General features: G+C 41.7%; 2 protein-coding genes across 3 annotated transcripts; one reads left to right on the forward strand and one right to left on the reverse strand.

The window, feature by feature from the left end:
- Window positions 1-1,271: 1,271 nt before the first annotated feature.
- dnajb1a (DnaJ heat shock protein family (Hsp40) member B1a) lies at window positions 1,272-6,588 on the reverse strand. The gene is made up of 3 exons (XM_022210954.2): window positions 6,015-6,588; window positions 4,479-5,062; window positions 1,272-4,355 (listed from the first exon to the last, which is right to left on the reverse strand). Exons 1-3 carry the CDS (start codon window positions 6,223-6,225, stop codon window positions 4,125-4,127), a joined length of 1,026 nt encoding a protein of 341 aa, XP_022066646.1. The 5' UTR covers window positions 6,226-6,588; the 3' UTR covers window positions 1,272-4,124.
- On the forward strand, window positions 6,584-14,335 carry tecra (trans-2,3-enoyl-CoA reductase a). 2 transcript variants are annotated; one of them, XM_051941131.1, is made up of 11 exons: window positions 6,584-6,671; window positions 9,876-9,927; window positions 10,279-10,323; window positions 10,442-10,545; window positions 11,804-11,919; window positions 12,144-12,249; window positions 12,369-12,441; window positions 12,530-12,573; window positions 12,659-12,716; window positions 12,841-12,929; window positions 13,412-14,335. In XM_051941131.1, the coding sequence occupies exons 1-11, from the start codon at window positions 6,591-6,593 to the stop codon at window positions 13,583-13,585; spliced, it is 942 nt and encodes a 313-aa protein (XP_051797091.1). In that variant the 5' UTR covers window positions 6,584-6,590; the 3' UTR covers window positions 13,586-14,335. The 2 variants fall into 2 exon arrangements, with proteins under 2 accessions (XP_051797091.1, XP_022066650.1); XM_022210958.2 differs by lacking the exon at window positions 6,584-6,671 and adding an exon at window positions 6,915-9,150.
- The last annotated feature ends 16 nt before the right edge of the window (window positions 14,336-14,351 follow it).

Below are 14,351 nucleotides of genomic sequence, written 5' to 3' on the forward strand. Positions count from 1 at the left end.
GCATGCCTTCAAATTGGGGGCTTAAACTATTTTTAACATCTCTGCCTGCAGTATTTAACCTGTGCAATCACAAATACAACCGATAATCTATTTTAAACAAATGTAGATTAAATAACTACAAGACTGTCTCCCCTGCACACTGATCACTAACATTAATGCAGTAGTTACTAATACTGATATTGTTTGCAACATGATAATTTTTTAAAATGAACTTTTTAATTACATGAACTATTGTCATTTTTCCATGACTTTAACAGCAAAGTACATCTGCACAACCAAAGCCCACTTTGGAGGAAAACAGATATATGATATTAAAGGGACGATCAATGATGTGATAGCTGTATTTCTAACTTTGATGTAAACTTCAGATCCCTTGTGTAACGAGAACTTTCATAATCTAGATCTAAAGTGCGTTAAACCCTTCAGTTGATGAACTCCTCTTTATCTATACTGGACACTCCTAGGGACATGCTATCAGACCACGCTGTCAAATGTGCACGAGATATCTTCGCCGAACCAGTAAACTACCATGAAGCACATTTACATTCTTAAGAGAATAATACACCACGGTCTCTGCTTTAAGGCTGTCAGCTCTTTCCAATTCTTTTATAGTAGTGGTTTAGCCACTACTATAAAAGTAGTATGCGCTAGACCCATGTTCTGAAGGCACAAGGGTCTAGGCACGCTCGACAGGGAGGGAGGCGGGCTAAAAGGTTGTCTATCAAATCACTCTGCAGCAATTGGGTAGGTATACAACCAATCAGCGCAACGAATAGGCTCCTTGAACGCCGGACATCAGAGGATACGGTAGTTAGGTGAAGCCTTATTTATACAGTCAATGGGTGAAGCTCAAGTATATTACAGACATGTTAACAGAAAGATTATTCAGAGTCGGTGCTAATGGAGCTCAACGACTGTTGTCGTTTTTGTTGTCGACCCTGGCAGAGAATTAAATTCGTTGCCGTGGGTTGTTTAGTGCGGCTAGGCTAGTTGTTTCCGGTTGTTTCTGTCAGAATCGTGGCGCCTCTGTCGTCACTTCGTTACGCCCGCCTTCTGACTCTACACTTCATGGTGATTGGTCCGGCCAGTTTTAGGAGAATCCAACCTCGAGCCTTATGGAGGGTAACTAGACCCACCCTGGCAGAGAATTAAATTCTTTGCCGTGGGTTGTCTAGCGCAGCTAGGCTAGTAGTCGTTAGCATTTCAGCCTTAAAACTTAAATAATCCATGAAGACAAAAACGTAGGCCATAATTGATGCAACATTCTCCGGTTTTGTTTGCCAGTCTCTTTAATGTGGAATTGAAAATCATCACAGCATAGGAAAGGACTATTAAAAATTTCCATGCTATTATCTACTCATAAAAGCTTTGTTGTTAAAAGTCAAAGCGTTTTGGATCCCAACCTGAGGAATTTCAAAACATAAACAAGAGGTAAAATAAACTACCGCTTTTACATTTTTTTTCCTTCAAAAGGAAAGAAGAAGAAAAAACACCCTTTAGGGAAACAAAAAAATAAAATAAAATTACAGAGATTACACATCTCTACATTCATGTTAAACCACATGTTTGTGCCAGAAACGTAGAACCTCAGCCGAGGTAAGATGAAGCGGCAAATAACGATCGTCATGTGGGGTTTCGCTCCCCCTAAGACCGTCACATCTACACTAAAATTGAAAGTGCAAAATTAATCAACTGATTCACAAACGTCCATCATCACCAAAGACTTTTGCTGAACTGTGACAACAGATACGTCCAGATACGTTTGTATTTTGGAGTGAATGCTGTGAGGTAAAAGAGAGGTCATGGTGTAGGACAGAATAATCAAACCAAATTAATTCTTTTTTTTTTCACATCCCCGTCTGTAATATTTAATCAGATCCACCAGGTTTCTATCATATTGGCTAAAAAGAACAACTAACACGCTGGTTTTTGATTCAATAAGCAGTCAAACAGACAGAATTATCGGAACAGATCAACTAAAATATAAATACATATGATATTCGGATTAAATATCATAAATGCACTGTGCATCTTAACAATGTAGAAATGAAGTTAGATTTTAGTTGATCACACATGACAGGATACACACATGCCCTCAATATACTTTTAGACCCACTCATACATATTATAATTACACATGGACAATAGTTTGGCACATAAAGTCTTCCAATAAATACTTTACATGAGTAATAATTAGGGCTGGCCCGAATAGTGGTTTCTGGCCTCCGAATATTCGGGCCCTATTAAAGACGAATATCCGAATATTCGTTCCGCCCCCATAACGACCGGGCGGAGATGGCCCGAATATTCGGATCCGTTCGTCTGGTCTCCCGGGTCCAAATTTTGCCTTCGTTTTGTCTTCAGTTAAACTGAAGAATTCCCAAACAGTGGAGGTCTTCAGCATCTTGTCTTGTGTTTATGCAACGAAGTGAAGCGTGACGTCAGAGTCGGCAGCAACCTGGCCATTCCGGTGGTGGTAACAAACACGAATGGATATGTCATAGACATATGTGTATCTGTTTATGTGATCACAGGATGGGATGAGCCGATGTGGGCCGAAGGCGGAGGGAAGACAGTAACGGTGCATATTCTTTCCGCCCGGTGACGTCCGACCGGGAGGGGGGGGCGAATATTCGGATACCAAAATTAATATCCGCATACTGCCATAGCGAACGAATATTCAGATATTCGGGTACAGCCCTAGTAATAATGTGTGCACTCCTGTAGTAAACATTTTGCAACATGTGCAATATTTAACACTACAGATCCATCAATCGGATTTCTGCCAACACAGAGTAACATATTTAAAATCTGTGTAGTGCTACCATGACTCCACCTCTCACCCCGTCTCAACTATCTGATGGATGAATGCACAATGCAGCATCTTAGCGTGGAGCTAATCAGGATGGTTCATATGTAACTTTACATAACTGAATCTTCCCTATTAATCATAACAGGGGGTGTTATGATTAAGGGACTATTTTCAGTCTTGAGAACACATTAAGTATATTGTTTTCAGGAATATGGGACACCAGAAATTAGCGTATATGTACAACACTGAAAATGAAATGAGATTCTTAATAAAGGTCAGTACTGGTGCTGATTTAGGGCTGGGCGATATGGCCAAAAAATAAAATCTCGATTTTTTTAGTCATCTTGGACTATTACAATTTTAATCGATGTTTGTTGTTTCTTTGCGGTCTGTTTGCTATGGCTAGTGCTAGCCATGCCGCACTCCCGTAGCTGCGAGCCCACTCCCTATTCTGTAGGGTGCCTCTGCCGGAGGTGCTGAAAGAGGTTAGTTGTGCTACTACTCTTCGTTTTCACAGTACTTTTGCAATCCTTGCACATGACTGTAGTTTGTTCTGTGTCAGTCTTGTCAAAGCCGAACCAGTTCCATATAATCGATGTAACATGAGGCCCTTTTCTCGCGACCAACTCTTCGTCTGCTGTTGTGTCCGCCATGACGGGGGTGTGAGTGTTTTGGCGGAAGGAGATGAGAGGTGGAAGCAAACACCAGTGCGCGAATCGTGAAAGGCAGAAGAAGAATCTGTATTTTTATATATTTAAGCTCGCCTCGATTTTATGATTTGGCAAATTTTCAAATCGTCAGGTTTTAAAAACTCGAATTAATCGAATTAATTCAATTTATCGCCCAGCCCTATGCTGATTCCTTCAATGTTTCACATCTTAGGATCCACACAGTATTTAAAGCCTCAATTTTATCTAAAGCCAACCGACAGCACGTCCTGTTGAGTAATGTAGTTTTAGCTACATTCAAGCATGCGTCAGTCCACCTGAGGTATTGTGAAGCAGCTGGCTACGTGCTACCTTAAAGCACACCCTCAGTTACTTCATTTAATTTCCAATGGGTGCAATTCAGTGACTACCTCTGTTTCTCTGCTTTGACTATGTCCTTTGAACGCAGCACATGTTTTCTGGACACTCGTAAAACTGACTGGATAGTGGCTAAGCATATGGTTTTGGTAGTCAGACATTGAAGTTAAGCTCAGCTGGAACCCAGAGCCTCAATCAACCAGGCCAAAATATGACGGCACACAGGAGAGCGCCACCAGGAAATGTTAACTGGTCAGGTTTTGAGGCAGACTTCAGTCCTTTTCCAGTCACGGGGGAAGGATCTGCTTGAGTGCGTCACGTGTGCTTTGGCCCAGTTTGTCCGGAAATTTAACAGTGAAGTCCAAAATCATGTCACCTCTCTTCTCAGGGAACTTGGACAGCGGCAGCCCTTCTCCAGTAATGCGCTTTTTCATTCCAGGTTTGACAACGTCTCTGGAGGTCACAGTGATGGTCCGGCCATCCAGTGTTGGAGCACTGACTGTACATCCACACAACGCCTGCAGACAGACAGAGAAAGAGTGCAAAAAAAATACATGTCTGGTTCAGCAACATTCAATACACTTTTTTTCCTTGAAGAATGAATGTATGAGTGGTATTTTCTGACATTAGTGCTCTCTTACCTCTCTAAGTGATATTTTTGCTGGGTAAACTATATCGGAACCCTCTCTTCTGAACAGTGGGTGGGGTTTATCCTTGACCACAAACACCACATCTGCAGGAATGTTGGTGGGAGTTTCATCACCCTCCCTGGGAAAGGTGATTTTAGTCCCCTCCTTCCAGCCACGTTTGATGTCGACTGTTAAAATCTTGTCTTCGTTGCGCAAGGTGCAGCCGTCGGGATTCAGTCTCTTGCGAGAGATCCTCATCTTCTTTGTGCAGCCAGAGAAGACCTCCTCGAGGCTCACCTTCAGCTCGTGCACCACGGGCGGGTCCTTCTTTTTCTCGTGCGCTCGGTGACGGCCTGCCGGGTGGGATTTAAAGGACCTGTGAAACCCGTCCATGCCACCCATTCCTCCCATGCCGAATGCCGTGAACGGATCGTTGATATCCATGTCATCCTCCCCATTCTGCGTGAAGAAATGATCAAACGGGCTGCGGCCGCCGAAGAACTCTGTGAACATTGCATGGGGGTCTCCGTGGAAGGTGTAGTTGTAGCTCGGACCACTGTGTCCTCCACCTCCTCCATCAGCCGAACCCTTCAATCCTAATGAAGAAGAAGACATGGATGAACACATCAACACTGTGTGGGGAAATCTCTGGCAGAAAACCTAGCTGAAATGTGAGAGTGGCAACTATTATTGGTGAGTTTCAAGTTATTACACATCAGCACCAGTGTAGAAAGAATGAGAAATTAAGATAATTATCAAAAAATAAATAAAAAATCGGCACTAAAAATGAACAGCAGACAAATGTAAATCAAAACACTGTTTTACATAAATATACCATTTGAAAATAAATAAAACTGTGAAATATAATTTTTTTTTAAAGTAGAAATATAATATGCCAATTTTGCATATTGAACCTGAGGACAGTGTTACATAAAAACCAACTGATTTACCATCAGTCATTTGTCATTCGTCAAGTGGAAACACAGATTTATTGCTAATAACACACTCACTGATGCGCCATTTTACCAAAATCTAAACCTTCATTTCAAAAATACAATAAACTTACCATGCAAATATCCATTACTTGCAAGACGATGCATGATCATGCTGTAAAAAATGAAACTTCATGTGGTATCTAAAAGCTTTTTGTTTTATTTTTTGGACTTTTCAAAACACCTACTATTCAGATCTGTGTCCCTGTGTCTGTGTGCAGATAAATCAAAGCCTAAAGGCAGAAATCTGTGCATTTTTGACCTGGTTAAAGCAGAATAATCATCTAGTGACAGACTGACAGGACAGGCTACAACTCGCTGTTTCTAGCAAGTTCTCCAGCTACACCTATTGTACGCGCACATACATTCATTGTCTGATTACTGGTGCAGAAAAATCCCAGAAACACCAATGACTAAATATTTAGGAGGATGCATCTACATATCATTTAGACGGAACAGAATAAGAAAGTGACAAATGCAAAAGCACGATTGGATGATGATCATACACACTAATGGCACACGAGCATAATGCAAGTTGGGAGAAGACTTCGGTTACCTTCTTCACCAAAGCGATCATAGATGTCTTTTTTCTTGGCATCACTGAGGACATCGTAGGCTTCGGCAATCTCCTTGAATTTGTCTTCCGCCCCGGGAGACTTGTTCTTGTCGGGGTGGTAGCGCAGGGCCTGTTTTCTGTACGCCTTTTTTATCTCATCTTCGGAGGCACCTTTAGCTATTCCTAGCACTTTGTAGTAATCTTTACCCATTACAATGACCGATCAGTTCTTCCCCCACTTCATAAAAACATCGTCAGCGGGTTCAGGTTTTGTTCAGCAAACGCATCCAGTAGGTACTGCGTCCCGTGCGGCTCCGGTTAACGGTCTTCGCCGCCGCCGCCGCAGCTGTCACCGCTGTGGAAACTAGCTGGTCGGGTTAGCTCGCTGTCAAGGTTGTCCTTCTTGAACTGTCACAGTCCGTGGACAACTTTGTTCTCTGCACCGAGACGACGAGAAAAACGCGTTCCTCCACTGGAACGGTGCAGCGGAAAGCAACGTGTTCGTAAGAGGGCGTCTGAGTGGGAGCAGCCCTGAAAACCCTGTGAGGAAACTTCTGGAAGAAGCTGGAGCTGCTGATGTGGGTCACCACCGCCGAGTCGAGAGGACTCCCTCCCTGCTACTACCGGTTTCGTTTGAATCACCGTCAACATCCAGAAGTAGGTCAGATCTATCTTTAAACTAAATGCGTAAACACGTTGCAACCCCCTGGATGAATTTGTTCTTGCTTCTTGGATTTCTGGAGTAAATTAGTTGCTGTTTAGACGAGTTACGTGCCATTTTAGTAATAGTTTAAATGGAGTACGCATGCGCAGACGCTTCGGTTCTCGCGGATTCCCATTTGATGTTCAAAAAAATTTAACATGAACAAAATACAAAAATATAAAATATATATTGTAGCTGTGTTTCGTTGAAAGAATAACTAATGTGTGACAATGGAGATGGGCAAACATAAATACACAACTAATAGGTGCAGGCAAGTAGGCAAGGCAAGTTTATTTGTATAGCACAATTCAACACAAGGTAATTCAAAGTGCTTTACACAAACATTAAAAGCAGCAACACAGTAATAACTTTTAAAAAAAAAAAGATTAAAAAAAATTGAAGATATGTAAAACTAAAAAAATTCAAAAAAGAAGAAATATATAAAAAGTATGCTGTTTGAGGTTATTGCACAGAAGCTGGACATATGTGGCTGAATTAACTGTTCATGTTTGATGGTACAGGGAAAGAAACTCTGTTGAGTGAGGTTGAGTTGTTTCTTTGATTGTACAGTTCTCTGTAGTGCCCACTAGAGGGGACAAGTTGAAATAAATTACTCCTGAGCCAGGAGTGGTCAGACTCAGCAATGATTTTCCTGTCCACTGGCTGACTCAGGAGGTGTGCACGTGCTGGAGGTGGACTTATGATAAGACTAATGATCTTATTAATCAGGACTGCAGACACCGATACTTGCACAGTTCAATAAAAGCATTTATAATACAGTTTGAACAACAACAAAAAGCTTCAAAGAAACACTACTTTTTGTAACATTGGTGTGTTTATAATGTGTAAGGGTCACTGTCATTGCATCCACCAAAGCTTTAATTTGCACAAAGCTAAACCGATTGAGTTACTGTCTATGAATCTGTTTATAAAGAACAACAAAACAAGATTTTATCTATATTGCAAGGCACAATAGTCATTGTAGGCGGTGTTATCATGTATTGTAAATAATAATACAACTATGCATGCAGAAATGTATTTCTTTATGTTCCTCTTTTTGTTTTAGATTACATTAGGAAATAGGGAGAATTATATAGCCACTTAGGCAACATAAATATAATATGACTGTGACATACTCCGTCTACAAGAGAGCAAAAAAGACTATTCCTCTAACTATCATGGCCCCATGGTGTGGCAGATCAGATGTCAGGTCTAAGTGTCACCACATTTGAAAGAGAAGCAGGTCTAGTTTGTCATATTTTAGATTTTTTTTCTCCATGAAGTGTTGTCTACCAGTATAAAAAGTTATTAAGGTTCCCAGAAGAATGTTTCAAATCCAAAACTCAGAGGTGGTCTTGGAACGCATGCATGCTACTGCTGCTTACTGCTGGCTTGTGTTGCTCCTACTTGCTATAAATAGACCATAGAATATAGATATGCAGTTGGCTATGTGCGATGATGAGTTGACCCTGCACGCTGAAAGGTATCTCTGATCTTCTCCCAATCAGCATTTTCTTCACCCTCCTCCCACCACAAACCTCCTTGAAGTATTTTAGAAGCGATTTAGCGCACAAACCTTGAACCACAGTGGCCCTGAAATAAACATGTTTGTCTCTGGAGTTCAGGAAGAGAAAAGAATACTGGCCTCACAGGTGGTCTGAGCGAGGGGGGCATGTGGAGATCTTTCATCCTATGGATCAGGCTTTCAATGGGGCCCAACACCGAGCACGTGAGCAGTGGAGTGGACAGGAGATGTGTCTTATAGGTCTAATCAGAGCATATTGGCATCTGTCACTGGGTAGGGCTGTATGTGGCTTTCCAAGGTTAGCAAGCCGGTGCAGAGCAAATCAGGCGACTTATATTTAGCCTTGCAAATGGCGCGCTATGGATTATGTCTTGGGGCTCTCCAGTTTCGTCTTCAGTGCGTTTTGCTGCATGAAGGGGGGTTGCAGATTTGCTATTCAGGTGAGGAACAGGTCTACTTCATGCTCTCCTTTGACTTCACCTTCTCACTAAGCTCCACTTTCTTACATACAAACAACCCATCTGCAGAGGAAGGTTGTTTATGGTCACTCTTCTTTTCAAACTGGAAGGATATTGAGTGAGTCCAAAAGACACCACCGAAGATACTCCCGAGCTGGACTGACAGTTCCCTGGGGGAAAGAGCTGGGAGCCTTTTCACATACCAGGAGAGGACAAGCAGAGCCACTGGACATATCACACGTTATTTCACCGGGCTGTTGAGGTTTGGGATCAAACAGTGTCATGGATGTGCTTGCCTTAGAGGCAAAGAATGTGAATGGAGCAGAAGTCGAGAAGAAGTCTGCACCGAGGCCAAAGCCAAAAGCCCCGAAAAAGGCTAAAAGGATTGTTTACTTTGAAGTGGAGATTGTGGATTTAAAGACTAAAGAGAAACTACTGCTACTGGACAAGGTGGGTGTCAGGATGACGGAGGGGGTTTTATTACACTCACCTTTTATATTAGCCATAATGATTTTAGAAGATCGGTAATACTAGTGCATAGTTGTGATTACAGATACAATTATTTAGTTTTCAACAAAGAATAATTATTTTTAACTTTTTGCATTTAGTAGATTTTACTGAAGTTTTAATAATTTTAAGATCTCGTGTGTCCTTTAAAAGTAGCAAAGGAAGATATTAAGTTGCAGTGAAGTCAGAGGAAGCTTGTTTGCTTTAGCTCTACTGACTCCTGACTTTGATCACATGGGTAATTTTACAGATAATCATCTACTTTACAGGGTGCCCGGTCAAGTGCAGCTATTATCAGTTATGCTTCTATTGAGCGAGGGTTGCAGTTAGGAGGTGAGAATTCTCTCTTCCTCTGACAGGAATTTTCTGTTCCAGCTACAGTACATGCCTGCAGCACACTTGGCCAACAGACAGACAGACAGACAGGCAGAAAGACAGATATGATTAGCAGCTCGGGTAAATAGGCAGAGTTGTGTCTTTAACGTGAGAGATCGTGTTGCAGGTAGAAATGGAAAAATGAAAGTCTGACAAAATCTCAAAGAAATGATAACATCAGTAAAAGCAAATGATTTCTGGTGTATTTTTAGCACTTGATGTAAAAGTCAGTATGCTAGGGTGTTGATGATGATGCTATCTTAAAAATATTTCATTTTTATGTTTGATTGTAGGTGGAGCCAACTGCTACTGTTTTGGATATTAAGGCTTTGTTTCATAAAGCATGTAAGTAAATTAATGAATCTGTGACAAATTTGTGTTTTTTAGGGATAATAAATTTAGTCTGCTGGTCTAACCAGACTAACGTATCTTAACTATTAGATGGATCACCATGACGCTTTCAACAGAGATTCATGATTCCAAATAGAAGAATCTTACTGACCTTGGTGATCCCTTTTACTGACCTTTTAGTCAAACATCTCAACAGTAAAATGAAATTTGGCACAGAAATTCAATACTTTGGTTTGCAACCAAATATTTAGATATTCTGATGGCATTCAACATCTCAGAGTGGCTAAAGCTGCTCTTGTTAACTCTTCACGAAGCCAAGAGTAAAGTTCCTCCCTATTTCGACAGATCCAAAGTGGTATCCAGCCAGACAATCCCTGCGTTTGGATCCAAGTATGTCCGCCATGCATTTCGATAAATTCTGTGTTTATCCAGATCAGCTGATTGATGGGTGTTGTGATGATGCAATACGATGTTGTTTTGATCTGGACTCGACTGTCGTATTTCTCAGAGGCCAAGTGTCTCAAGGATGAAGAAGTTCTGCAGACACTTCCTGTGGGAACCACAGCCAGCTTTTACTTCAGTGACCTCGGACCACAGCTCACATGGGGAACCGTGAGTCCACTTATGCACAGACACACGATATGTAACACCACATAGTGGTAATACGTGTTTTAGCCAAATCATGTCATGTCAGTGAGCTACTTTTAAAATCATAGCCTTCTGTTTGATTTCTTTTAATGTGAATACTGTAATGAAAATAATCTCTCATTCAGTTTTAAGTATGTTTAATGATCCTGCAACATTCAAGGTGAGATCCTCTGAACAGAAAGCACCTTTTCACAAAAAATATTGAATGCTCAGTGTTGTTTTATGTATACTTTTGCATGATTAGGTTCTGAATTTGATTTGTTAACTGTTTTGTGTCAGCTGACCGTCAGGTAAAGAGACCTGCTTTGCAAAATGGTGTGCCAAGTACACACGATTTGCACTTAATATGCTAAAACACGCAAAACCCCTGGCACAGTCTTTTGAAATTCTTGTGCTTTAAATATGAGCAGACACCATTTCACCCACTCAATAACTCTTGAATATAAATATCAACCCCACAGTGACAGTTAGAGGTGATTTGCTGTGGTCCATTTCCCCCCACCTACTGCGCCGCCTGTCCTCTGTCCTAGGACATATAATCTCGTGGCCCCATTTCTGCCAAAGGTGTTTATCCCCCCGACCTCTCACTTGCCTTTCACTGCGCCTCTGTACTCACCCTTGCCCACTCCGTCTCTGCATTCACTGTCCTTACCAGCCCTGACACAACCCCCAGCACCCTGCCAGGCTTTAGTCTGATGCCAGTGTGGGTGGGGAAAGCATGAAGTGCCCCATCTGAGATCACCAGTAGCTACTGGTCAGGCACGCTGAGCCAGGGCTCTGCTCAAGGTGCTGATTCAGGGATCGGTTTCACTGTCGGCTGTGCTGCTTCACTTCATCATATCATTTTTGGCAAGCTGGTATTACAAGCTGCCTTAGTGTCTTATATGCTCCATGGGTACATGCTAAACACTATTATTGCTGCACTGAATGGCTGTCACTGCTGAGCAGAAGCAGATCGATTGATTAGGCTTCAAGAAGTCAGAATGGTGTCAGCTGACAGAGGGTTTCGACTGGCAAAGTGGCAATCTAACTGAGACAAAATACTTTAATTTCTCTAGTCAGTATATTTTTATTCATCAAATAAATCCTTGAGATGTTAATTGTAATTGAAAGTGGTGTTTTTGCTGCATTTTTCTGTGTTTTTGCATTTCTTCTCATGCCTGGCTACAATTTGAGGAAAAATCTGAAGTTTACAGCATTTCTGTTTCCTCACTCCCTGCAGGTGTTCCTATCAGAGTGTGTTGGTCCGCTGATCATCTACTTAATGTTCTACTTCCGCCTTCCCTTCATCTACTCTCCAAAATATGACTTCACCAGCAGCAAGCACTGGGTCGTACAGTGAGTGTCGGCTTACTCATGTCTTCAGGGCTCCGTTGTGATGTCGCTGCCCTATGTCACACAGTCCCAGGCTTTGCGCATGTCATGTTGAGGCCCCCTCAACATGACAAACAGTTGTGAAGCATATTGCAGTGTTGACACTAAGACAGGGCCAAGAGTAATGGAGCAGGGCAATGTATAAATCACAGCTAAAGACGTAAGTGTGTGTTTGTGTCCTGTTGCAGCTTGGCCTGCATATGTCACTCCTTCCACTACATCAAGAGGATTCTGGAGACGCTGTTTGTCCATCGTATCTCCCATGGGACCATGCCTCTCAGAAATATATTCAAGGTGACTATGCAAGCTATGCACATTATATTTATCACATTGTTCTGAAAATTGTGAAATCTACAGTATGCAGAGCCCTATCTTGGTGGGTTGACTTATTATAGTCACACCTTCTATTCCAGAACTGTGGCTATTACTGGTGCACCGCAGCTTGGATGGCATATTACATTAACCACCCCCTCTACACCACACCATGTAAGTGCTGATGACTGCAGTTCTCACTTTAGCTCATCAGTCAAAGTTGACTTCCATCTTAATCCGTTCTTCTGGGACACCTCCACAGGTTACGGGCAGCAGCAGGTGAACATAGGTCTTTACATTTTCTTGGTAGGTTTGAGTCATCTTATAGACATTGAAGCCACTGTGGTTTTATTGTGTTGGTTGTCATCTTTGAATGTCTGTATTCCTGCAGTTCTGTCAAGTAGGAAATTTTTCCATCCACGTTGCACTTCGTAACCTCAAATCACCAGGTGACCACAATGTAACAATTCAAATGATTTACGTTCACATTTTGAGGTCTGTGTTGTTTTTTTTTAATGAGGCAAAATGTAGAAAATGCTACAATTTTTAATTCAAGTTTACCCGTTATTTCAGGTTCAAAAACCAAGAAGATTCCTTACCCGACGAAAAATCCCTTTACATGGATATTTTGGCTGGTCTCCTGTCCGAACTACACATATGAAGTAAGCAGTTAGAGAAATCTGAAATGTCTTTTAATGAAACATTGCAAGAAAAGGTTTCTCTAAGTTTTCCAACCTTTATATTTACAGAAAAGAATCTATGCATCTATGCATAAGAATCAGTCAAACAAACTTGCTTTGTACAGCATCAGTACAGCTTTCTGCAGTTCAAAATGCTTCACTGATGAGAAATAAATCAAAAAGTTAAAAAAAAAAAGGCAAGACATAAAAAGCAATTAATCTAAACTTGATTAAAAGTCAGTAAAATACATTTTAAAGGATAAGAATCTGTAAGATAAATGCTTTTTAAATGACGCTTTTAGTAATTTTCAGTGGTTCATAAGTTTTACCTATGTGCCTGTACTGAAGTCTTAACATTCCAGTTGAGTAGCCTGTGTCATATTTTATCCCCACACTGTTGCTGCCATCTGCTGGTTACGTTCTGTACCATCGGCCTTCACGCTATTGTATCTCCCCGTTCACAGTTGGGGTCCTGGATCGGCTTCACCGTGATGACCCAGTGTGTGCCTGTGGCTTTTTTCACTCTCGTGGCCTTCATCCAGATGTCTGTGTGGGCTAAAGGCAAACACCGCAGCTACTTAAAGGAGTTCAGAGATTATCCCACCCTGCGCTCCTCCATACTGCCCTTCATCCTGTAGAGACTGAAAGCAACACAACGGTCACTCCGCACATCCAGCTCCTCACTGATTGGGCCTCTTTTTAAAGGCCCCTTCCATCCATTTGGACATCAGGGAGGCTGTGCTGAGTTTAACAGTGTAAATGCATTTTGGTCGTATGGACTCCATGTGTCACTTTGATCCACAATGAGGAGTGACAGTTGCAGTCGCTCTGAGTGTTGGACTGATGAACGCAGGACTGTCAGAGGCAAAGGAAGCTCCAAAGTCTTACTTTAATGTTGTATGTGGTCTAGAAGAAAGAGAATATAGAGCACTATGTCCTTTTTATTTTGCTACATTTGTGAGTTGTAAAATATTCAGTGGAGAGTGCTGTTTAGTTTGTGAGAACATCAGATAATTTTTCACAGCTTTTGGCAGCCTAATCAGTGCAGTTTGTCTCAGAGCTGGAATAAACTAGAACGCAGCCCAGCGCTGTCAACTTTGTGGTATCGTGCAGCTCATGCAGTACTCCGCTGATCCTGAGGTGACCTTTACTCTGTGGTAGTGCTATTACTAAGCATACTCACTGCTATTCCGTTTCCATTGAATGTGCCTTTCACTCAACGCTGCATTGACTGAACCTAAAGATCAAATGAGGAACTTTTCTTTTTTTTTGTGAGCGAGGAAAACATTCGGTGTGGAGCAGGAATTTTAAGTGAGGTGGAAAGTTTGTTTACAATATTTCAGCCGCTGCACCGCTGAAACAACAGCTTTTTGATGAACTGTTGATTCAAGGGTAATAAACTCT

The sequence above is a fragment of the Acanthochromis polyacanthus genome, chromosome 21 (genome assembly GCF_021347895.1).
Source record: "Acanthochromis polyacanthus isolate Apoly-LR-REF ecotype Palm Island chromosome 21, KAUST_Apoly_ChrSc, whole genome shotgun sequence".
NCBI lineage: Eukaryota > Metazoa > Chordata > Actinopteri > Pomacentridae > Acanthochromis > Acanthochromis polyacanthus.